The 26,291-nt window shown below is 37.8% G+C and overlaps 1 protein-coding gene across 2 annotated transcripts in view; it reads right to left on the bottom strand.

Moving 5' to 3' along the window:
- Positions 1-26,291, bottom strand: part of Pigk (phosphatidylinositol glycan anchor biosynthesis class K) — a 97,738-nt gene that overhangs the window by 53,685 nt on the left and 17,762 nt on the right. For both annotated transcript variants that reach the window (XM_048351611.1, XM_048351610.1), the window contains exon 4: positions 2,191-2,326. In XM_048351611.1, the coding sequence (XP_048207568.1) occupies positions 2,191-2,326 (136 nt within the window). The remainder of the gene's footprint in view (positions 1-2,190; positions 2,327-26,291) is intronic.

Here is a 26,291-nt window from a genome sequence, read left to right on the forward strand (position 1 = left end):
CTAGATCACAGTGTATAAATTTGTATTTAAGTCCATTAATTTACATTTTGCATATATGTATATGTATATACACAATTATGTATATACACAATTATGTGTATATATGGATATGCACAATTATGTGTATATATACATATATATGTATATATATACACATTTATACCCACACATACACACACAGTACTAGGGCTCACTCAGGGTCTTGTACTCATTCAGCTTGCTTGCTCAGCTCTTGCTCTACCACTTGAGAAACACGGCCAGCTCAGCTTTGGTGGATATTTTGGAGACAGAGTTTCAGAGTTTTCTGCTCAGGCTGGCTTCAAACCATGATCCTCTGGATCTCAGCCTCCTCAGTAGCTAGGCTTACAGGCATGAGCCAACAGCACCCAGCTTCCTAATATTACTAAAAATACTACTTGTTGACTAAGTAAGAAGGGAGTGGTGATTTGGTCTACATTCAAAAACAATTATGTAAGTAAAAAGTCAAACATTCATACACACTGAACTCATTAAACAAACATTTCTGAGTGTCTAATAAATACTAGCTAGGTTTAAGATATATAATGGGGGGCTGGGGATATAGCCTAGCGGCAAGAGTGCCTGCCTTGGATACACGAGGCCCTAGGTTCGATTCCCCAGCACCACATATACAGAAAACGGCCAGAAGCGCGGCGCTGTGGCTCAAGTGGCAGAGTGCTAGCCTTGAGCGGGAAGAAGCCAGGGACAGTGCTCAGGCCCTGAGTCCAAGGCCCAGGACTGGCAAAAAAAAAAAAAAAAAAAAAAAAGATATATAATGGACTATGTCATCAAATTTTAATCACAATCATCATGTCTTGAATTTTAAAAGAAGTTTCAATGCAAATATAATGACATTTTTACTTAAATTAAATGTGCATATTGTATGGGGGCATATTGAAAGCAGTTTAATGTCTAATTAGAAATAAGGGTTAATTTTTTGTTACTCAATTTTTCCAAAATTATTTTGTATTTTTATTACAAATAATGAATTTGTAATTTTAGATCAAACATGAAAAAATATGAAAAATTTCCTGTAAGAAAAAGTTGACATATGAACTTCATTAAAATTCTCTAAAGAGGAACATCAAAATGGTGAGACAAAGGGTAAAAGGTGAACCAATGTAACAGCAATACTTATAAGACAATATGTTGTAAACCGACTGTACAACTTGCTGGGGTGGGGGGGGAGAGAATTGGGGAGGAGGAAAATGAGGGAGGAGGTAACAAGTTTGACAAGAAATGTGCTCACTACCTTAAGTATGTAACTGTAACCCCTCTGCATATCACCTTAACAATAAAAAATTTTAAAAAAATAAAAGGAAAAGAAAAGGCAATATACAATTTTTCTATGTCAGGTGCCTGTAATTCTAGCTACTCAGGAGGCTGAAATTTGAGGATTGCAGCTCAAAGCCAGCCTGGGCAGGAAAGTCCATGAGACTCTTATCTCCAATTAACCACCAGAAAAACCAGAAGTGGAGCTGTGGATCAAGTGGTAGAGCACTAGCCTTGAGCTGAAAAGCTTAGGGGCGTAAGTACCTAGGCCCCTGAGTTCAAGCCCCATAACCGACTGTGAGAAATGCCGTAGGGGAGCTACTATCCCCGGCATAGAGCCACATAGGCCCGGAACTCTGCTGCAAACAGCAGAGTCACTACATGCTCTTGGGCAAACCCAATGGGCATCAAGGCATGAGTTGGCTCCGCCCCAAGCCTGCACCTCCTAGAAAGTCCCTATTCAATAGAGTCCCTAAGGTGTCTGTTGCCTATTGGTTGTTGATTACATATATTGGGTGATTCGTCTATATAGGCTTTGAAACTGGGCAATAAACTAGATCTGTACCTCGAGTCTGGTCTCTGGAGTCTGTCTAGCCCGGGCCCCCTCTTCTTCCACGACTCCGTCTCTACTTGCCCCCCAAGCCTCTGGCCGGCAACGACTGCAGCAACCGACCAAAAAAAAAAAAAAAATTCTATCCTAGATACATACGTGTAATCTTCATGTTTTAAGAATCTTACTCATGTACTAGTCTCTGACAGGAACTTTACAGATACATTATAGCAAGACTCAGTGACAATTACGTACTAAACTTTAAGAAAAATAATTAAATATATTCTCCCATTATCTTAGAGCTTAAAAGCGATTACATTTCCAAAAACTTGCTAGATTAAACAAATTACCTCGTAGCTTCTATAATCCACTTCCACATCATCTCCATACACATTCAGTTCCATATTCTTGTGACTAAACACTGTAGCGGGTTTTGGATTTCTAGCATTGCACGCCATATCATCAGCAAGCATCAAGACAATGTGACTAGAAAAAAATTCCCAGCAGATTGAATCATTAAATAAAACCAAAACATTAAGCATATAAATTTTATTTATATCATGTAGCAAGAAATTATGTTCATATTTTTCCTCACAAAGCAATAACTACTTTTCAACTATACATATTTAAAGTGGTCTTAATATTTTTTCTTATTGTAGTAGTTACTACTAGTATAAATTTTAAGGCAGAAAAAGGGAGCAATCTAGCATGTACTTATCCACAGAACTTAAATTTACTAACTCAATATTTTTCCCAATAGTATACTTTATGTTAAATACCAAAAAGAAACTACAAAAGCTACACTATCTTCCTCAAACATTTTAAATATGTTTAGGCAAGTTCCCAAGTCTTATGGAGTCTACTTTAAACTATGGTATTTCAAAGAATTTAGTTTTCAAATTCCCAAATGCACAAGTGGACATACAAGTTATCAGCATGTGCAATTAGTATATAGCACAGGTACACTCATGCCACTCCTCAAAAGCTTCACTCCATTTTGCTACCAGCTTCCAGCTCTACTCTTTTTTTTTAATTTCTTTATTGTCAAAGTGAAGTACAGAGGGGTTAGTTTCACACATAAGGCAGTGAGTAAATTGCTTATCCAAATTGTTACCTCCTCCCTCATTTTCTCCCACTTCTCCCTTCTCCACTTCTACCCCCCACCCCCGCAATGAGTTGTACAGCTGGTTTACACCATATAGTTTTGTAAGTATTGCTGTTGCATTGGTTTGTCGTTTTATCCTTTGTCTCTCCATTTTGGTATTCCTTTCCCTTCCCTAGCTCCAATACATGTATATACAGTGTCTAGGGTACTAAAATCAGTTACAGTGATTATCAGTAAAACCACAGGAAAGAAATATGGGGGAAAAAAGGGCATGGTTTCACATGGCATGTTGAAAATAACAACAATGTGCCACTTGTTTCCATAACTTGAAGTTCATTTCACTTAGCATTACCTTATGTGTTCATATGGATATAGCTATTGAGCTACTGAGCTTCTGCTAGTACTATCCTAGACATGTACTAATTATTCCCAATGAGGGAAACCATAGAGTCCATGTTTCGTTCACCAAATTCTTTGCCTTTATGAGTGTCCTCTCTTCTGTCTCTCTGCCTCTCTCTCTTTCTCTCTCTCACACACACATTCTTTATAGATTCCAGAGTAAACTTCTTCAAATAAGTTAAAACCTTCTCATGTATAAAGATCCAAGGAGGGGCTGGGGATATGGCCTAGTGGCAAGAGTGCCTGTCTCATATACATGAGGCCCTGGATTTGATTCCCCAGCACCACATATACAGAAAATGGCCAGAAGTGGCGCTGTGGCTCAAGTGGCAGAGTGCTAGCCTTGAGCAAAAAGAAGCCAGGGACAGTGCTCAGGCCCAGAGTCCAAGCCCAAGGACTGGCCAAAAAAAAAAAGAAAAGATCCAAGGAATCTCCATTAGGAACACAACCAAAACTACTTACATAATCCAAGAGATGATTTAATCTGTTTTCCCCAACTTCAATCTCTACCACTGAACTTTCACTATCAATCCTGGCTATCATCTCAGTCATAGTCCTCCCTTACACTGGCATTTCTGTTTCAGAAATATGGTATAATTTTCCTACTTTACAGCAACTGATCAAATTTAGACTTCCCTCCAAATAATCAAATCATTCCAATCTCAGGCAAGGTTCTCTAGTTGATTAGGTTTTATTTTTCACAGAATATATAATCTGAAATTCTCTTCATTTCCCAATATCATTCTATGAGAATATAAGCTCTTAGAAGATGGAGCTTTATCAATCCTCATCATTTTACTAAGCCTGTCATTCAGGCTTCATAAGAAGGTCTGGCATATGATAAGTACTTAATAAATTAAATGAGTAAAACTCTTCATTTTTACATGTAATTTTTTTAGAAGGGGCAGTACTAGAATTTCAACTGCGAGCCTCACATTTGCCAGGTTCCTACTATATAGGCTTTATAATACTTGAGCCACGTTCTTAGCCTTACATATAATCTTTGAGCAAAATATTTCAAAAATCTCTCTCAAATGCTTCTTGTTTTGATTCTACCATTAAAACTAGTAAACCTGAATTAGGAAATTCTTTATTCTATTATACACTTGAGCTTCCCAAACATAAGAGAAAATTATTGTGGCATACATAATGAGTTTGGCAGGAGGCAGCAAGAAGAAAATGTTCTGCATATGTTTCAGAAACATTGAAGGTCAAAACTGGAACACTGATTTTTCTTAAAAATTGGCTAGATTTCTACTTTGAAAATGTTGCAGTCCTGCCACATTCAAATATCATATCTTCAGCTGTTACTGATTCATTCTCATAAAATGGTTAAAGTCATTCTTTATAAAATTAAAAATACTTTTGGGACTGGGAATATGGCCTATTGGTAAAGTGCTCGCATCGTATACATGAAGACCTGGGTTCAATTACTCAGCACCACATCTATAGAAAAAGCCGGAAGTGGCTCTGTGGCTCAACAGGTAGAGTGCTAGCCTTGAGCAAAAAGAAGCCAGGGACAGTGCTCAGGCCCTGAGTCCACGTCCCAGGACTAGCAACAAAAACAAAACAAATAAAATTAAAAATATTTTTTCTCCTCTTCAATAACTGAAGGCAATCATTAATTTACCTTAAGTTGTAAATCATCAATCATAATTAGTTAAACAAGACTGAACAGATACATAAATGTCAAGGTAAAAATGAGTCTTCCTTAAGGCCATGTTTTTTTTTTTAGAGTTAATTTCTGTGAAACTAAATGATTAACTAATATCTATCTAATGTCTATCACCATAAAAAAGTAATCATGTTATCTTACAATAATATATTTTATCTTTTTTCCCAATTTTTATTATCAAACTGATGTACAGAGAAGTTATAGTTTCATACGTTAGGCATTGGATACATTGCTTATACTGTTGGTTACCTCGTCCCTCATCCCCCCGCCCTTTCTTTTTCCCCCATGAGGTGCTCAGGTAACTTACATCAAACAGTTTTGCAATTATTGCTTTTGTAGTTGTTTGTCTTTTTTACCCTGTGTCTCTCGATTTTGGTATTCCCTTTCAATTTACTAGTTCTAATACCAGTATACATGGTTTCCAATATACTCATATAAGATTACAGAGACAGTGTAGGTACAACCACAGGAAGGTGATACAAGAACATCATCAATAGTAGAAGCTACAGATACACATGGGATGTTGAAAGTAGTTACAACACTGATATAAGAATCATTTCCATAACATGGAGTTCATTTCACTTAGCATCATCTTATGTGTTCATAAGGGTATAGCTATTGGGCTCTTGTGATCCTCTGCTGTGACCAGCCTAAACCTGTGCTAATTATTCCCAATAGGGGAGACCATTGAGTCCATGTTTCTTTGGGTATGGCTCACTTCACTTAGTATAATTTTTTCCATGTCCTTCCATTTCCTTACGAATAGGGCAATGTCATTCTTTCTGATAGAGGCATAAAATTCCATTGTGTATACTTACCATATTTTCCTGATCCATTCGTCTACTGAGGGGCATCTGGGTTGGTTCCAGATTCTAGCTATGACTAATTGCACTATTGTGCTGGTGGCTTTACTGTGATTTTGTTTGTGGTTTTTTGGAGAGATAACCAAAAGTGGGGTTGCTGGATCACAGGAAAGTTCTATATTTAGCCTTCTGAGGAAACTCCATACTGCTTTCCAGAGTGGCTGAACCAGTTTACATTCTCACCAACAATGAAGTAGGGTTCCCTTTTGGCCACATCCCCTCCAACAGTTGTTATTAGTTTTCTTGATATATGACATTCTTGCTGGGGTGAGATGGAATCTCAATGTTGTTTTGATTTGCATTTCTTTTATGGCCAGTGATGTAGAGCATTTTTTCATATGTCTATTGGCCATTCTCATTTCCTCATCAGAGAAGTTTCTTTGTAAGTCTTTAGCCCACTTGATGAGGGGACTATTGGTTCTTTGCGGTTTTGTTTTGGAAGAAGGTAATTTTTTTACTTCTGCACATAATTTTAGAAATGAGGCCTTTGTCCGTTGAATGGCCGGTAAGATCTTCTCCCAGTCTGTGGGCTTTGTTTATCTTGCGAGCTATGTCCTTTGCCGTGCAGAAGCTCTGCAGTTTGATGCAGTCCCATTTGTCCAACCTTTCTTTGATTTGTAGCCTTTCTGGGTCTTTGTTAAGGAAGTTCCATCCTGTGCCAAGGAGCCCAAGTGTTTCTCCTACTCCTGTCTTTAGTGTTTTCAGGATGTCTGTTTTGATATCGAGGTCTTTAATCCATTTGGAATTGATTTTGGTGCAGGGTGATATATAAGGATCTAGTTTTAGTTTGTTGCATGTGTTGAGCCAGTTTTGCCAGCACCATTTGTTAAAGAGGCTATCTTTCTTCCAAACTATTGTTTTAGCTCCTTTATCAAAGATTAAGTAGGTGTAGTTCTGTGCGTTCATTTCTGGGTCTTCAATTCTGTTCCATTGGTCTTCAGGCCTGTTCCGGTGCCAATACCAAGCTGTTTTTATTACTATAGCTTTATAATACAGCTTGAAGTTGGGTATTGTAATTCCTCCAGCACTGTTCTTTCTGCTTAGGATTGTTTTTGCTATTCGAGGTCTTTTATTATTCCATATGAATTTGTGGATTGCTTCCTCTATTTCATTAAAAAAATGGTGTTGGGATATTAATGGGTATTGCATTGAATTTATAGATAGCCTTTGGTAATATTGCCATTTTGATTATATTAATCCTCCCAATCCAGGAGCATGGGAGGTTTTTCCATTTCCTTAGTTCTGACTTAATTTCGTTTTTCAAGCTTTTAAAGTTCTCATCAAAGAGGTCTTTCACTTCTTTGGTTAAGGTTATTCCCAGGTATTTTATGCTTTTGGGGGCTACGGCAAAAGGAGTTGCTTTCCTGATTTCTGCCTTGGTCTTCTGGTCATTAGCATAGAGAAAGGCCATTGATTTAGGAGGGTTTATTTTTTATCCTGCAACTTTGCCAAAGTTTTGGATCAGCTCTAGTAGCTTGGGGGTAGAGTCTATGGGATTCTTTAGGTATAGGATCATGTCATCTGCAAAGAGAGAAAATTTAACTTCATCTTTTCCTATTTGGATCCCCTTTATATTTTCTTCTTGCCTAATTGCTCTGGCTAGGAATTCTAGTACTATGTTGAAGAGCAGGGGAGAGAGTGGACATCCCTGCCTTGTTCCTGATTTTAAAGGGAATGTTTTTCACCATTTAGAGTTATACTTGCTGTTGGTTTGTCATAAACTGCCTTGATTATATTCAGGAATGTTCCCTGGAATCCCAGTTTTTCCAGGGCTTTCAGCATAAATGGGTGCTGGATTTTATCGAACACTTTTTCCGCATCCAGAGATAAAACCATGTGGTTCTTTATCTTGCTCCGGTTGATGTAGTGGATTACATTAAATGACTTGCGTATATTAAACCAACTTTGGATCCTGGGATGAATCCAGTTTGATCGTGGTGTATGATTTTTTTTTGATGACCTGTTGAAGTTGATTGGCCAGAATTTTGTTGAGAATTTTTGCGTCTATGTTCATCAGGGAAATCGGTCTATAGTCCTCTTTCTGTGATGAGTCCCTGCCTGGTTTTGGGATGAGGGTTATACTGGCTTCATAGAATGTGTCTGGTAGTGAATGTTCTCTCAATTTCATTGAAGAGTTTGAGAAATATTGGTGTGAGTTCTGTTTTAAAAGCCTTGTAGAATTCTGCACTGAATCCGTCTGGACATGGGCTTTTCTTGGATGGGAGATCATTTATTGCCGTTTCTATTTCAATACTGCATATGGGTCTGTTTAGAAGGTTTAAATCTTCATGGTTAGTTTGGGATATGAATTTTTTCTAGGAAATCATCCATTTCTTCCAAGTTCTCAAATTTGTTGGCATAAAGGTTTGCAAAATAGTCCCTTATTATTTTCTGAATTTCAGTTATTTCTGTGGTGATGTTACCTGTTTCATCTCTTATCTTGTTTATATGAGTGTGCTGCCATCGATTTTTCGTCAGGTTTGCCAAGGGTCTGTGTATCTTGTTGATTTTTTCAAAGAACCAACTCTTTGTTTTGTTGATTCTTTCAATGGTTTTTTTTGTCACTAATTGATTTAATTCTGATTTGATTTTAATTATTCGCTTCCATCTATTGACTTTGGGTTTAGCTTATTGTTCTCTTTCAAGGATATTAAGGTGCTTCCTTAAATTATTGAGTTGCTGTTTCTACAGTTTGTTGGTGTATGCACTCAGAGATATAAATTTTCCTCTGAGTACTGCCTTTGCTATGTCCCAAAGGAGGTGGTACTTTGTGTCCTCATTTGGTTGAATTGCATAAACATTTGAATTTCGTTTTAATTTCTTCAATGACCCACTGATGGTTCAGCAGTGTGTTGTTTATTCTCCATGAATTGTAGGATTTTCTGTGGTGGCTATTTGAGTTGAGCTCTAATTTTATTGAATTGCGGTCTGACAGAATGCAGGGAATGGTTTTGATACTTCTGAATTTGTACAGATTTTCTTTGTGCCCTAAGATGTGATCTATTTTGGAGAATGTTCTATGTGCTGCCGAAAAGAATGGGTATTCTGTTGTTGCTGGGTGGAATATTCTGTAGATGTCAGTTAAATCTAGTTGGTCCATGCAATTATTTAGTTCTGTGATTTCTTTCTTCAGTTTTTGGCGTGTTGCTCTGTCCAGAGGTGATAGTGGAGTGTTAATTCTGGTGTGGTCGGTTTGGGGTTCTAAATGCTTCTTGTATCTGTATAGGCCTATCCTTCTGGATATTTGGGAAGTTCTCAGCTAATATTCTGTTAAATAGGTTGCCTATCCCATAAACTTCTTTCTCCAAGTTTTCCTCAATACCTATAATCCATAAATTGGGCTTCCTAATAGTGTCTTGAATCTCCTGTAGCGATCTGTTTTGTTGATTGGACTAGATTTGTATTGATTTTTGAACTTTCTCCATAGATTCTAGGGAATCTTCAGCTCCTGAGATTCGATCCTCTGCTTCAGTTAGTCGGGACTGTAGGCTAGCTCCTTGATTTCGAATCTCTTTTCTTTCTGACTAGTCTTTCCTGATAATTTCCATGTCATCTCTTAGGTCTTGCATGAACTTCTTTACTTCATTAATTTTGTTTTGAGTGCTGTCTCTCAAATGTTTTACCTGGGTAGCTATCTTCATTTGACTCTTGAATTTCATTTATCTTTTTATTTGTTGAGGCCATGAAATCATCTATTACTTTAAGGAAGGACTGCTGTATTGATTCAAACTATCATTTAACATGCTTATCAGTAGACTTTGTAGAGCATTTTGAGGGTTTCTTCTTGTCTTTGATTAACTGCTGTGTTTCCTGCTTGTTTTGAGTGGGAGAAAAGACTCCATTGTTTGCCATCTTTCTTGTGTTTCTTCTGCCCATTTGGATTGGGAATGCCAATCTACAACCACCTGTGAGCACCATTTAAGAGCCAAAGCAGCCCTCACCAAGCACTGTTGTGTAAATCTTATAAGTTCACAATTATATACAGATACCTTGTATACCTGTCTATAAAATTAGATTTGGTGTTCCTAAAGAATACAATTTCAAAATAACATCCAATCCTGGGCCCTGTATTCAGTAGTTACTTATTTATTGTTACAACCCTATGAGCAATTCTTGTTCTTATATTAAGTTCTTTTAGGATGGGCTTTCTCTATGAACTCCTTTGATTCACTTGGATTAAGCAAGGATACCCTCTATCCAATAACCAGGAGTCAATGAAACCTGGAGGTCCTGGCAGTAAGTCAGGAGGGAAAGTTAGAGGTAGTAGAAAGAATAGAGTAAAATGTATTGGGGGAGGGGTGATGATTTTGGTTTAGTTTCAGTGACATGGAAATGTGCAGAAGAGTAGAGCCAGTAGAAAGAACAAGGTTAAAATGATAGACAATGGAGAGTTAACAGAAAGGGGTGGAGGTGTTATTCATAGGAAAGTAATTTTTAAAGAAAGAGAATGCAAAGAGAGAAATAAAGAAAAAATACTGGAAGACAGATGCACAAAACAGAGAAAAATTATTTTTTAAAAAATAAAAGAAAAAAAACAGAAAAATGAACAAAAAAACTTGATAAAACAAATAGGTAAAAATGGAACACAAAAAACCAACGACGTTTCAGAAGTGAAAACATTTTTTTTTTTAAGTTTAAAAAATGTTTGAAAAGAAAAAAAATGGAGTCCTCCTTGTTTGGGTAGTCTTTCCCCAGTCTCTGGTTTCCTTGTGATGGTCTGCAGTCTATTTTCATGATTGCCTGGTTTGACTTGCTTTCAGTTTGCAAGGGGTGGATCTGTTCTGACCCTTCTTCCCTGTTGGTGCAATCCTGGGTCTCTGTGGTTCGCACAGCTTGCAGGTAGGCCTTGTGCGTCCTCTGTAGATGGGGATGTGAGCAGTCTCAGGAACCGTGGCTCCTCTGTCTTCTGTGGGGCTGCGGCCTTTAACGCCTGGTTTTGAATACGCTGTGTACTCACCAAGGCAGGGAGCCTCTGGCCTGGTTTACCCGGCTGTGAGTTGCTTGCCTGGGGGAGGTTCCTTCCTCCTGGGCAGGGCGGCCGCCTGACAGAGCTGACACCTGGCAGAGCTGACTATGGAATTCAGCTCCGTTTCAGGCTGGGACTGTTTATCTGTCTCAGGAACTGTTTGTTCCCCCGTCTGGTGTTTCTGTGCCACTGGTAGCTGCCCGCTGCTTTCGCTTTAAATTTACAAATTCCGGCGGGCAGGGTGGGGTACCTCTGTCTAAGTCGGGACCCAGGACAAGCCTCCCGCCTGGGCAGGGGGCGTTCTCCTGGGCAGAGCTGGCTCTCACTGGTCGGTCCCTCTTGCCCTTTTCAAAGATGGCTCCTTTGTCCTCGCGTTCCCCAGGTCCACTTTAGTTCCAGTCTGGTCTGACCCTATGCCAGTGTCAAAGATGGTGCTTAGCTCTGGAGGTGGGGGAAGAGCTACTTTCCAGAAGCTGCTCTGTGGGCCCAAGTGAGAATATTTTTCGTGGGGTACTCACGCTTTCTCTGTGATTTCAGCCAGTCTGTGCTCAGTGGCCGTCTGGAGGATTTCTCCCTGGTCAACGCTGTGTGCTTTAGCTGCGCGGAGTCTGGGTTGCTGTGCCGGGCGCTGTACTGGCGCCGGCACTGGAGCGACGGCAGGACGCCACCTGGAGCTCAAATCTGTGTTTTCAGATGAGCAAAGTCGATTTTTCCTTCCTGGCCAGAATCCCTGTACTGTTAGAACTTACTCTGGCTGTCTTTCTAGGAGTAAAAGTTTCTATGGGGTGAGAAAACTGTGATTTTGAAGGAAGCTCAGCTAGGGCTCTGCTGCTCCTCCGCCGTCTTCCTGGAAGTTCCTATTTTATCTTTTTATAAGTAGTTGACCATCCATTTAAGTACAGTGATGTTTGGGTAAATATAATAACTACATCACAAAATGAATATATTTGTAATAAGGAAGATCAATGAAAAACAGACGCCAAAGGTTTATAGTCTAATTCTAACAAGATTTAGAGAACTATTCTAAGCCTCTAAGAACGTAAATTCTCACTTGTTCCCTATGTTAAATTTTAATATAATGATACTTAAATATACACATGAAAGTAAACTACTTAGGATTACAGTTCCCATAAAACAACAGAACCAAGATGAAATTGTAAATTACATTCTAACAAAACTACCATACCAGAGATCCTCTATAAACCCTAATACCATTTTAGAAGATGATGTTATTTTGCTAAAACTAATTGAGTGCTGTTATGCTTGACAGAAGAGCCTCTGGTCTGGTTCTATTTCTATTTTTTTTTTACTTTGACATATACACCACAAATATAATTCAATGATATAGAAAATGTCTGTTTATAACAGTATGCTGGACAATATTCAATTCTTCATAATTTTCAGCATCTGTGTACTATTCAAGAAATCAGACTTGATATTTATGTAAGCCTTTTCCATAAACATTCCTTCAGTGCCTATTAGGAGATCTCAGTCACTGACTCCTAACAAGTCTTTTTCACTTAAATACCAGGTTAACATCACAGTAGGTATTCAAATCTTTACTTTATGGTAATAAATCAAGCATCACTGCTGAATTCAAGACAAAAAAATTACACTGAAAATATAAAGAATTCTACATTCCTATAAATAACAAGTTGTTTTTTATCTTATTAAAATTAAAGTAAAAATCCCCAAAATATAACCAATCCATGAAAGAATATGTTAATCTTACAGTTTGGCAAGCCAGTTCTACCATATGTGATGACTCAACTCTCACATTATTCCTTCCAAACTCTTGTAAAATCTACTTCACACAACAAGCCATACACACACACACACACACACACACACACACACACACACACACACACACATATCCCCAAAGAAAAAGTGAACACTCAAATTGTATGGCAAGTTCAGTTATATGGTGGTTATTTATATAAACAGTTTTCACATTCTTAAATCATGCAGTCTCTAATAATAATAATTATAAAGTGAGAAGATACACAAGCATTTACTTATCTGTAAGTCATGTGTGTTTACTACTACTTTAAGTACATAATAAATACTCCTGAAACAAAACTGTTCTTTTTTGAGGCAAAACCATACATAAAGAAAACTGGTATTTTCCCCCTTTCCACTTTTTTGTACCTGATCTAAATTGAATACCTTGTTTGTGCTGAAACTAGTATCTTTTTAAGATTAGGGTTAGTAAAAACTGCAATTGAAAGAATGATATTACCCCATTCATAAGGAAATGGAAGGACTTGGAAAAAATTATACTAAGTGAAGTGAGCCAGACCCAAAGAAACATGGACTCTATGGTCTCCCTCATAGGGAATAATTAGCACAGGTTTAGCCTAGTCACAGCAGAGGATCACAAGAGCCCAATAGCTATACCCTTATGAACATAAAAGATGATGCTAAGTGAAAGAACTCTATGTTATGGAAACGACTGTTTTATCACTGTTTTAATTACTTTCAACATGCAATGTGAAACCATAGCTTCTATTGTTCCTCTTGTATCCCCTCCCTGTGGTTGTATCCACACTATCTCTGTATCTTATCTGAGTACATTGGAAACCGTGTATACTGGTATTAGAACTAGAAAACTGAAAGGGAATACCAAAATTGAGAGACACAGGGTAAAAAAGACAAACAATTACAAAAGCAATATTTGCAAAACTGTATAGTGTAAATCTACTGAACAACTCATGAGGGGAAAGGGAAAGGGGGAAAGAGAGGAGGAAATGAGGGAGGAGGTAACAAACAGTACAAGAAATGTATCCAATGCCTAACGTATGAAACTGTAACCACTTTGTATATCAGTTTGACAATAAAAATAACAAAAAAGAAAAAAATGCAATTTTAAAACTTCTCATAGAGTAGTGAAGAAATTCAACCTCACAAATACAAATACAAACACTTGGGATTAGAGAGAATGATCCCAGAATGATGTCTGTCTAACTGGCAAATTTTGTACTGGGGCTGCTTGCCTCCCTGAAATTCTTACTTAGCCCAAACAGGACCCATTAACCAAGAGGTAAAGAATAGATTTTAAGTAGATGAATACACTTTTACAGTCCTGAGCCGTTAATATGAAATTAGAGGCATACATTTTTATTCATAATAGGCTGGTTAACCATGATAAAATTTTCACTAAACAAAATTTAAATAAATTACTCTATTAATTCAAATGTTTTTAAACTGTAGCCATCAAATTGTTTCACATTCTGTAGAGAATTAGAGTGCTATTAATTAGAGAGCATCTTTAAATACTAGAGCAAGTGTCATCAAGCTTATCTTTAATAATACCATTTCAAGCTAGAATAGATGCTGAAATTAAAGCAGTAGAAATATGAGTGTCCTGGGAATCTTTGAGGCCCTTTTCAATCTGTCCCTCTGAGTTTCTGCTTCATATGTGTTGCTCTCCCATACCCCATCTCCAACACAAATTATTTACAAATCTCTACTCCAGTGGCAGCACAGTAGCCATTGGACCATAAAAGTTCAACAAATCGAGTTAACCAAGAGGTTGACACAAAGATCGTTTACCATTAAAGTTTTCTTCTTCCTCTTCTTCCATGTCTTAGAAAATCTCTAAATAACACCACCACAGCACTGTGAAATTCATCATAACCAATGTGCTAGCCACAGGTGCTGAACCATTTAAGATTTCTTAATTTACTTTCAAACTGCCAAATATCAATTAGTATTCTTAGACTTTTCATACTTACACTGTTACAAATACAAACTCAAAAAATATGTACTGCAGATAGCAAAAATCAGCAGCAGCAGACATACTATCACAATGAAAATAGAACTAATTAGGTATAGATTCATATTTACAGTCATATGTGGTTTACAATAAGATAATGGCTAATGCTTATTAAATATTTAGTCTATCACAAGCTTCTTGCAACTGAAGTAAGTATATTATATGTATCATCCTATGCTCTATCTCTATGGGATATAAACTCTTTAAATTATGAAACAGAAACATGCAGAGAAACTGAAACCTACCCTGGGGTCATGTAGCTAGCAAGTAGTGAAGTTTTATTTCAACCCCAGATTTCTTTTTAACATGAGCATTTGCTCTTAACAAAATTCTGTCATACCCTGAAATTCTGAACTGACAGTCTAAAAGATTTGAGTTTTGTCTTATACTGATAAATTAACTGATTCAGATAAATCAATTCAATACATGAACTCATTATCACTGGTTCATTTTTATACCACATAACAAGAATAAAACAAGCCATTGAAATTCTAAGTGGAGACCTTAGCAAACTCTCAAATCATGGTACTACAGCATATAATTTCCCCTATAAGTTTATAAGGTATAATGGAATTTTCCGGGGCTTCCTTAAATGCAAAATTTAAAGAACTAAACGTTAAGGAGATGAAGAAGCTAATGTTCTGGACATTCTCCAATAATTCCTCAAAGCCTCTGATTCTTTTCTATAGAAAGACATTAGGGATACATTTTGCTGCTGGTTTTCTTTTATAAGATCTTCGTACCACCAACCCTGCCAGTTTTTGCAATATTCACAGTATCTACTTTATTTCTTTCTTTATACCTCTGAAGACTCCTCTAGTACTTATAACTCTTATAACATATGTGAGGTCGAGTAGAATAAATACCTTACCCACTTCCGAACATTTTTCTCAGAGGGCTAAAATCAGTATTATGTAAACAAATTCTCATTTCTGTCTTTGCTGTTTTCTAAATGTTCACTCCTACTTTAACTATTCAAGTGCACAAGCTTCAAGGATTAGAACTAAACGCTGCACATTACTTACCAAAATTAAAAGTCACTGTATTTCTAAAACATTTTGTATGGCTCATAGAAATAGAATCACAGCCAGATGCCAGCTCATGTCATCAATCTTATCTATTTGGGAGGCTGAGAACAGGAGTCCAACAGAACAGTCTGTCAGACTCCATCTTAATGGAGGAAGCTGGGAGTGATGGTGCACATCTGTCATCCTAATTACAATGGGAAGCCTGAAATAGTTGGGTCATGATCCAGGCACAGGCACAGGCAAGAAGCAAGACCTTCAAGAATAATCAGCACAGATTGGACAGATGAATGAAAAGAGGATAGGAGGGGAATGCTGTCATAAAGTTCAATGCATATTCTAAAGTGTTAAGAAAATCAATAGAAAAGGTGGAGTTGGGAGGGAAGGGGGAAAATGTACAAAGGTATAACAATGATCAAAATGTGTTGTATGCATATACTACTGTCAAATGGCAACTCCTTTTAATTAAAAGATTAAAATGCAACTTTAAAAAATCATGGAAAGAAAAAAACCACAAAAACAAAAACAGCACAAAAAGGGCTGAAGGTGTAGCTCAGTAGCAGAGCACTTGCCTAGCAAGTATACAGCCCTAAGTTCAAATCCTAGAGCTACTGAGTAAAAAGTCAGAATAAAAAATGTTACATTCATAAATGTCACTGATCTTCTCACCAATTTTCTTACCAAAAATCTTTATGTTTATATAAAATCGTGATATATCATATGTACTCCATTATAATAATGGTGACTGTTATTGGTTGATGGCCCCAGCAGTAATTTACAGCTTTCTTTTCCTTTGCTTCATTACAATTCTTAAATCAGCCTATCATGTTTTATAATTTGATTACATTGGGCTGATATTAAATGACTTGACTGATTTAAAAGTTTTTGTATGAAAGGTCATAAAAAAACAGATTTTAATTTGAGCCATTTTCAGTTATGAGTTACATGTATATAGACTTGACAAGTCACCCTCATTTAGATGGGGTTTTTTTTCCCTAATTTATACATGAAGGAACTAAAGCTGAGAGAGACTAATTTGATCAAGATGAAAAAACTAAAAGTAGGGGGAGGGGAGAATGAGGGAGGAGGTAACAAACATTACAAGAAATGTATCCAATGCCTAACGTATGAAACTGTAACCTCTCTGTACATTATTTTGACAAATCCAAAAAAGTAAAAGAAAAACTAAAAGTGATTCTCGAGCCATTTCCAACTTTACTGAGCTTCATCATGCAGTAAAAAGTATGGAAGTATGAACCACAGGCAGACCAAAGAAGTATGTCAAGCAGAAAGAATCTGGAGTCACAATAAAACTCTTGCTCTATTGACTATTCTAGATTCCTCCGATCTGCCTTAATTTCTTTCTCTCTACTGTAAGTGCCAAACTGCCAAATATTATGAGAAACCAGAAGAAGTAGAGGAGCTATAAGCCTCTCATACTCTTATACTCATCATCTATCGTTTCTATTGGTTCCTTGCTGGTTAATCTGAAGCAAACACAACTTAAATCAATTTTACTCATCTTTTTCTGGTCCGGCCTAACTCAATAATAGAGCAATAACTCTTAAACACTGTTAACAGCCTCTCACCTAAATTGTTTGCACAGTTTCATGTTTACACAATCCTTGGGAGCTCCTGAATTTTAAACTGACTTATTAATTTTAAAATTTAACAAGGCTGGGCTGGGAATATGGCCTAGTGGCAAGAGTGCTTGCCTCCTACACATGAAGCTCTCAGTTCGATTCCCCAGCACCACATATATGGAAAACGGCCAGAAGGGGCTCAGGTGGCAGAGTGCTAGCCTTGAGCGGGAAGAAGCCAGGGATGGTGCTCTGGCCCTGAGTCCAAGGCCCAGGACTGGCCAAAGGCCTCATATCTAAAATATATGCAGAACTAAAAAAATTACCTTCTTCCAAAACAAAACCGCAAACAACCAATAGCCCGCTCATCAAGTGGGCTAAAGACTTACAAAGAGACTTCTCTGATGAGGAAATGAGAATGGCCAAGAGACATATGAAAAAATGCTCTACATCACTGGCCATAAAAGAAATGCAAATCAAAACAACATTGAGATTCCATCTCACCCCAGTAAGAATGTCCTATATCAAGAAAACTAACAATAACAGTTGTTGGAGGGAATGTGGCCAAAAGGGAACCCTACTTCATTGTTGGTGGGAATGTAAACTGGTTCAGCCACTCTGGCAAGCAGTATGGAGACTCCTCAGAAGGCTAAATATAGAACTCCCCTATGACCCAGCAACCCCACTTTTGGGTATCTATCCGAAAAACCACAAACAAAATCACAGTAAAGCCACCAGCACAACAATGTTCATTGCAGCGCAATTTGTCATAGCGAGAATCTGGAACCAACCCAGATGCCCCTCAGTAGACGAATGGATCAGGAAAATGTGGTACATATACACAATGGAATTTTATGCCTCTATCAGAAAGAATGACATTGCCCCATTTGTAAGGAAATGGAAGGACTTGGAAAAAATTATACTAAGTGAACTGAGCCAGACCCAAAGAAACAGGGACTCTATGGTCTCCCTTATTGGGAATAATTAGCACAGGTTTAGGCTGGTCACAGCAGAGGATCACAAGAGCCCAATAGCTATACCCTTATGATCATATAAGATGATGATAAGTGAAATGAACTCCATTTTATGGAAATGATTGTTATATCACAGTTGTAACTACTTTCAACATCCCATGTGTATCTGTAGCTTCTACTATTGATGATGTTCTTGTATCACTTTCTTGTGATTGTATCTACACTATCAATGTAATCTTATCTGAGTATATTGGAAACCGTGTGTACGGGTATTAGAACTAGGAAATTGAAAGGGAATACTAAATTGAGAGACACAGGGTAAAAAAAGACAAACAACTACAAAAGCAATACTTGCAAAACTGTTTGGTGTAAGTGAACTGAACACCTCGGGGGGGAAAGGGTAAGGGGGAGGAGGGAGGGAGGTATGAGGGACAAGGTAACAAACAGTACAAGAAATGTACCAATGCCTAACGTATGAAACTGTAACCTCTCTGTACATCAGTTTTATAATAAAAACTTAAAAAAAAATAAATAAATAAATAAAAATAAAATTTAACACGGTCATTACAAATACTCAAGAAACTAAATTTCTTCATATTCTGACATAAATACTGTATGTAAAGCACAAATAGGTTCACTTTCTTGGGAACGCCAAAGCAAAAACAAAAATAGTTTGCTGAGTTACCTGCAAATTGAAATAACAGCTCTACAAAAAGCTGATTATAAAAGAAAGTTCTAAAGATGGGCTATAGTAATTTTTGTGAAGTTATGCTATTGTTTATAGTTATATATTAAGTGTCTTAAGTTACCATGCAAACATCAACTTTACACGGCATTTTAGCATTTATCTTTATTTTTACTTAATTTGCTTTCACATATCCTTTCTCTTTATTATTTAATTTATTTGTATTGATGAACTGGGCAGCATAATATAATCACTAAACTAGGACTCTAGGAGTAGGCCTGCTACTATGAATTCTTTGATGTTAAATATCATTTTACCTTTCAGGAACACTTTATCATGCAAAAAAATAAAATATTTGGGGGGCCATTAGTTTAGAAGACTTCAGAGACCATTTTTATCCTGCAAATTTAAAATCTGAAATCTATGAAGATGAAAAAAAATTACAGGTATAAAGATTAAAAAGGAAGAAAGTTGTCACTGCAGATTTGCTCGCTAGGAAAATCTACAGTCAAGTTATTAATACTACTTAAATCATGCTTCTAGAACACAATCCAAAAAAAACGCAAAAAGAAAATTCCATGCAACAAAAGAGAAACCAGAAGAGAAAGGATCATTTGGAGAAAGGTATCACTTACAATGCCAACAAAAAATAACTAAAAATTTGTATCAAACATGTTTGTAAAAAAAAAAGTAAATTGTAAAACCTAATTAAATGCTATTAAAGACATATTAAGTGGAGTTACAGTTCACTCATAAATGAAAATATTTAATAACCCCAAACGCACATTTCTCTAAGTTCATCTGCAAACTTATAATTACAATGCAACTCAAAATCTAAACAAGGTTTTTCCTTAAGAAGTTGACTCTAAAATTAGTGGAAAGGCAAGAGGTGTACTTCAGTGGTAGAGTACTTGCCTCACAGGTATCAGGACCTGGGTTCCACCCCCACTACCACAAAAAAAAAAGTTCATTTGAAAGAACAAGACTCAAGAGCAGCCCATTCAAAAGAACAAAGTCAAGAACACCAGGTTACCTGACATGAAAACATTGAAGTACTAGTGAAGGAACTGGCATCTCTCTCTTCTTCCATACCCCAAGACCATCGATCAAGAAAGAATGTCCTACATGCTCCACAAAACCCCTTCTAGGTGGTCTTGCAAGGTGAGTCTTGCAAATTGGTCCTACTTATTATTCTCTAAACACAAGAACCTAAAGATAGTACCGAAAATGTTCCTTTTACCTTTGCCACAATTTTCCTTAAATTATATCTCACTTTCAATAACCATACTAAATGCTTCCCTATTCAAAATATTATTCCCTTCTCTACCAGGAACATCATGTGGAGTGCCAGACAAGTTGGCTGCCAGCATTAGACTGAAAGGACAGCTTGTTCAGAATATACAAGTATCTATGTTCACATACTCTTATTTATATTTTAAGGAGTATATGAGAAAAAATGCTGGAATGTGACAGGAGTCAAGAGAAAATTTTCAAAGGCATGAGTTAAAATTATCTTGATGTGGACAGAGTGGTTCAAGCAGCAGAGTAACTTCCTAAAATTATTTTGACAATAACGATGACAGTATAATACAAATTAGATATAAAACACACATATAGTTTCAGTCGTTTCGTTCATTAAAAATGAGGTAAAAGTAAGAGGAAGCACAGAAATGGTGGGACAAACGGTGACCTAATTCAGCAGTGATACTCACTAGAAACTATGTTGAAAATGAACTACCCAACTTGTGGTGGAGGGGATTGGGAGGGGGAAAAATGGAGAAAATGAGGAAAGAGGTGACACTGTTCATAAAGAAATGTACTCATTAACCTGACTTATGTAACTGCGATCCCTCTGCATATCACCTTTACAATAATAATAAATAAATAATTTAAAATAAGGTAAAAGAATAAGATAATGATTACCAACATATTAAGTATAAAATAAAAATTTTATTTTATTTACATGCACAATATAAAAATAGTCATAAGTAGTGAACTATTTACTGAAATGAATACCAGGAAGCAGAAATGCTTAGGGGACAAAGGAAGGGGGTGGGCATATGAGTAGAGAGGAGAAGTGAGCAAATGCAGTCATTATTCAATGCACAGTATACAAAAATTGAACCACATAACTTGAGGGTAAACATGGGAAGGGGACTAATGGGAGAGAAAGATGGAAGGTGTGACAACATACATCTGTATGAGGGAAGGAAAGGGGTACATCAAAATGGTTCGACCAAGGACAAGGGCGAACCAATGCAACAGTGATACTGACAAGATAATATGTTGGAAATAAACTGTAAAACTTGGGGTGGGAGGGCTGGTGGGAGGGAAAGTGGGAGAAAAATGATGGAGGGGATAACATGTTTGACAAGAAATGTACTCACTATGTAACTTAGGTAACTATAACCCCTCTGTACATCACCTTGACAATACAATTAAATTTAAAAAATTCTCTATAAAAAGGTATATTATACTCATAATCAGACTTATGGAAATATAACCTCTTTACACAACTACTTAATACATTTTTTAAAAAAAATTTAAATGGTTACAGAACAAAATTTTAAACTTAAAAATTTATTTAACATTTGTATGCAATGGCTTGTAATGTAATGGCTTGCAATGGCTTAAAATATAAAAATGTTAAGAAGTAAATTACTGAGGGTTCCCGAGGAAGACGGCGGAGGAGAGGCAGAGCCCTTGCAGAGCTCCCTCCGATATCGTAGTTTTCTCACCCCATAGAAACTGTTACTCCTAGAAAGACAGCCAAAGTAAGTTCTAACAGTACAGGGATTCTGAACAGGAAGGAAAAATCGACTTTACTGGTCTGAAAACACAGATTTGAGCTCCGGGCGGCGTCCCGCCGCCGCGCCAGTGCCGGCTCCGGCACAGTGCCCGGCACAGCCCCCCCACACTCCGCACAGCTAAAGCATTAAATACTCCAGATGGCAGCTGAGCACGGACGACCTGACATCGCAGAGACAGCGTCAGTACCCCACAAAAGTTATTCTCACTTGTGCCCACAGTCCAGCTTCTGGAAGGCATCCCTGTCCCCACCGCCAGAGCAAAGCGCCATCTTTGCCACTGGCATAGGGTCAGACCAGACTGGAACTGAAGCGGGCCTGGGGAAAGCGAGGTCAAAAAAGCCATCTTTGAAAAGGGCAGGAGGGGCGGAATCAGTGAGAACCAGCTCCGCCCAGAAGGACGCCCCCTGCCCTGGCAGGAGGCGAGTCCGGGCCTTAGCCAGAGGTGCCCCGCCCTGCCCGCTGGAATTTCTAAACTTAAAGCAAAAGGTGCGAGCAGCTACCAGGGGCACGGAAACACCAGAGGGAGGAACAAACAGTTCCTGGGACAGCTAAACAGTCCCATCACAGAGGAAACTAATTCCCAGCCCAAAACGGAGCTGCATTCCACACCCACCTATGCCAAGGAGGCCGCCACCCACAGGCAAGCAACTCTCAGGGGAGCAAAACAGGCCAGAGGTGCCCCGCCCTGCTGAGTTCACAGAGGAGCCACAGTTCCTGAGACTGCTCACATCCCCATCGACAGAGGACGCGCAAGGCCTGCCTGCAAGCTGTGCAAACCTCAGAGACCCAAATTGCACCAACAGGGGAGAAGGGTCAGAACAGACCACCCCTTGCCAACTGAAATCAAGTCAAACCAGCCAATCAGGAAAATAGACTGCAGTCCATTGCAGGGAAACCAGAGACTGGGGAAAGACCACCCAAACAAGGAGGACTCCTTTTTTTTTTTTTTTCTTTTCAAACATTTCTTTTAACTATTTTTTTTTTAATTTTCTTTTTAATTTTTTCACATCTGAAACATCATTGGTTTTTTTTTTTTTTTTGGTTTGTTTGTTTTTTGTTTGTTTTCCATTTTTACCGGTTTGTTTTATCAAGTTTTTTTTTGTTTATTTGTTTGGGTTGTTCGTTTTCTGTTATTTTCCTTTTTATTTACTTATTCTTCCTTTTTAAATAATTTTTCTATGATCTGTGTATCTGTCTTCCAGTATTTTTACTTTATTTCGCTCGTCGCGTCCTCTTCCTTTAAAAGTTACTTTCCTATAAATAACACCTCCACCCTTTTCTGCTAACTCTCCAGTGTCTGTCATTTTAACATTGTTCTTTCTACTGATTCTACTCTTCTCCACATTTCCACGTCACTGAAACTAAACCAAAATCACCACCACCACCCCCAATACATTTTACTCTATTCTCTTTACTACCTCCAACTTACCCTCCTGACTTACTGCCTGGACCTCCAGGTTCCATTGACTCCTGGTTATTGGATAGAGGGTATCCCAGCTTAATACGAGTTAATCAAAGGGGTTCATAGAGAAAGCCAGTCCTAAAAGAACTTAATATAAAAACAAGAATTGCGTATAGGGTTGTAACAGTAAATAAGTAACTACTGAATACAGGGCCCAGGATCGGTTGTTATGTTGAAATTGTATTCTTTAGGAACACCAAATCTAACTTTATAGACAGGTATACAAGTTATCTGTATATAATTGTGAAATTGTAAGATCTACACAACAGTGCTTGGTAAGGGCTGCTTTGGGTCTTAAACGGTGCGCACAGGTGCTGGTAAACTGGCATTCCCAATTCAAATGGGCAGAAGAAACACAAGAAAGATGGCAAAAAATGAAGTCTTTTATCCCCCACTCAAAACAAGCAGGAAGCAGAGCAGTCAATCAAAAACATAGAAGAAAACCCCCAAAATGATCTACAAAGTATACTGATAAACATGATAAATGAAAAGTTTGAATCTCTTCAGTCAATTATTCTAGAGCGTGAGGAGGCAAAGCAAACATTAATGGAGAATTTCATGGCGTCCACAAATAGAAAGATAATTGAGCTTCAAGAGTCAAATGAAAAGATAGCTACCCAGCTTAAAGATTTGAGAGACAACACTCAAAACCAAAGTAATGAAGTTAATGAAGTAAAGAAGTCCATACAGGACCTAAGAAATGACATGGAAATCATCAGGAAAGACCAGTCAGAAGGAAAAGAGATTCGAAATCAAGTAGCTAGCCTACAGTCCCGACTAACTGAAGCAGAGGATCGAATCTCAGGAGCTGAAGATTCCTTACATTCTATGGAGAAAGATCAAAAATCAATACAAGGGCTGGGGATATAGCCTAGTGGCAAGAGTGCCTGCCTCGGATACATGAGGCCCTAGGTTCGATTCCCCAGCACCACATATACAGAAAACGGCCAGAAGCCGCGCTGTGGCTCAAGTGGCAGAGTGCTAGCCTTGAGAGGGAAGAACCCAGGGACAGTGCTCAGGCCCTGAGTCCAAGGCCCAGGACTGGCCAAAAAAAAAAAAAATCAATACAAATCCAGTCCAAGCAACAAAACAGATCGCTACAGGAGATTCAAGACACGATCAGGAAGCCCAATTTAAGGATAATAGGTATTGAGGAAAACTTGGAGAAAGAGGTTAATGGGATAGGCAACCTACTTAACAGAATATTAGCTGAGAACTTCCCAAACATCCAGAAGGAAAGGTCTATACAGATACAAGAAGCATATAGAACCCCAAATCGACCAGACCAGAATAGGACTTACCACCGACACATTGTGATCAAAACAGCTTCAGCAGAGTGCAAGGAAAAAATACTCAAATCTGTTAGGGCAAAGAAAACAATCACATATAAAGGAAAAGCAATCAGAATTACCCCAGACTTCTCAGCAGAGACCATAAAAGCAAGGAGAGCCTGGAATGAAGTATACCAAACTCTAAATAAAAATAACTACCAACCCAGAATTCTGTACCCAGCCAAACTCTCCTTCATAGCCGAAGGTCAAATAAAAGTCTTCCACAATAAGGAAAAACTGAAACAATATATCTCCACCAAACCAGCTTTACACAAAATCCTTAAAGATGTACTATACAGGGAAAATAATCAAGATCCCAACACAGACAGAGAAATGAACCCTAATTAGTAAACACTACATCAAAAAATGGGAAGACACAGCTTTAAACAAGATAGTGATAATGAAAGGAACAAACGATCACCTCTCAACCCTAACTGTCAACAATAATGGACTTAATTCTCCAATCAAACGACATAGGCTCATAAGTTGGATCAAAAATCAAGATCCATCTTTCTGCTGCCTCCAAGAGACACATCTATCCAGCAAAAGTAAACATCTTCTAAAAGTGAAAGGCTGGAAACAAATCTATCAAGCAAATGGCCCCCATAAGCAGGCTGGAGGTGCAATCCTAGTATCAGACAAAATTGACTTCAAATTAAAAAAGGTAAGAAGAGACAAAGAAGGTTACTACATACTAGTAAAAGGATCTCTCCAACAGGAAGAAATAACCATCCTAAATATCTACACACCAAATGCAGGAGCACCCAACTTCATCAAACAAACACTACTGGCTCTAAAAACATTCATAGACCCAAACACAATGATAGTGGGGGACTTTAACACTCCGCTATCACCTCTGGACAGATCAACACGCCACAAACTGAACAAAGAAACCACAGAACTAAACAATTGCATAGACCAACTAGACTTAACCGACATCTACAGAATATTCCACCCAGCAAGGACAGAATACACATTCTTTTCGGCAGCACATGGAACATTCTCCAAAATAGATCACATCTTAGGGCACAAAGAAAATCTGTACAAATTCAGAAGTATCAAAACCATTCCCTGCATTCTCTCAGACCACAATGGAATAAAATTAGAGCTCAACTCAAACAGCCACCACAGAAAATCCCACAATTCATGGAGACTAAAGAACACACTGCTGAACCATCAGAGGGTCATTGAAGAAATTAAAACGGAAATTCAAATGTTTATGGACTTCAACCAAGTTGAGGACACAAAGTACCAGCTCCTTTGGGACACAGCAAAGGCAGTACTCAGAGGAAAATTTATATCTCTGAGTACATACATCAACAAACTGGAGAAACAGCAACTCAGTAATTTAAGGAAGCACCTTAATTTTCTGGAGAGAGAACAGCAAGCCAAACCCCAAGTCAATAGACGGAAGCAAATAATTAAAATCAAATCAGAATTAAATCAATAAGAGATGAAACAGGTAACATCACCACAGAAATAACCGAAATTCAGAAAATAATAAGGGAATATTTTGCAAACCTTTATGCCAACAAATTCAAGAACCTGGAAGAAATGGATGATTTCCTAGAAAAAATTAATACCCCCAAACTCAACCATGAAGATTTAAACCTTCTAAACAGACCCATATCCAGTATTGAAATAGAAACGGCAATAAATGATCTCCCATCCAAGAAAAGCCCAGGTCCAGATGGATTCACCGCAGAATTCTACAAGGCCTTCAAAACAGAACTCACTCCAGTATTTCTCAAACTCTTCAATGAAATTGAAAGAGAACGTTCACTACCAGACTCATTTT

Source organism: Perognathus longimembris, chromosome 7 (genome assembly GCF_023159225.1).
Source record: "Perognathus longimembris pacificus isolate PPM17 chromosome 7, ASM2315922v1, whole genome shotgun sequence".
Lineage (NCBI taxonomy): Eukaryota > Metazoa > Chordata > Mammalia > Rodentia > Heteromyidae > Perognathus > Perognathus longimembris.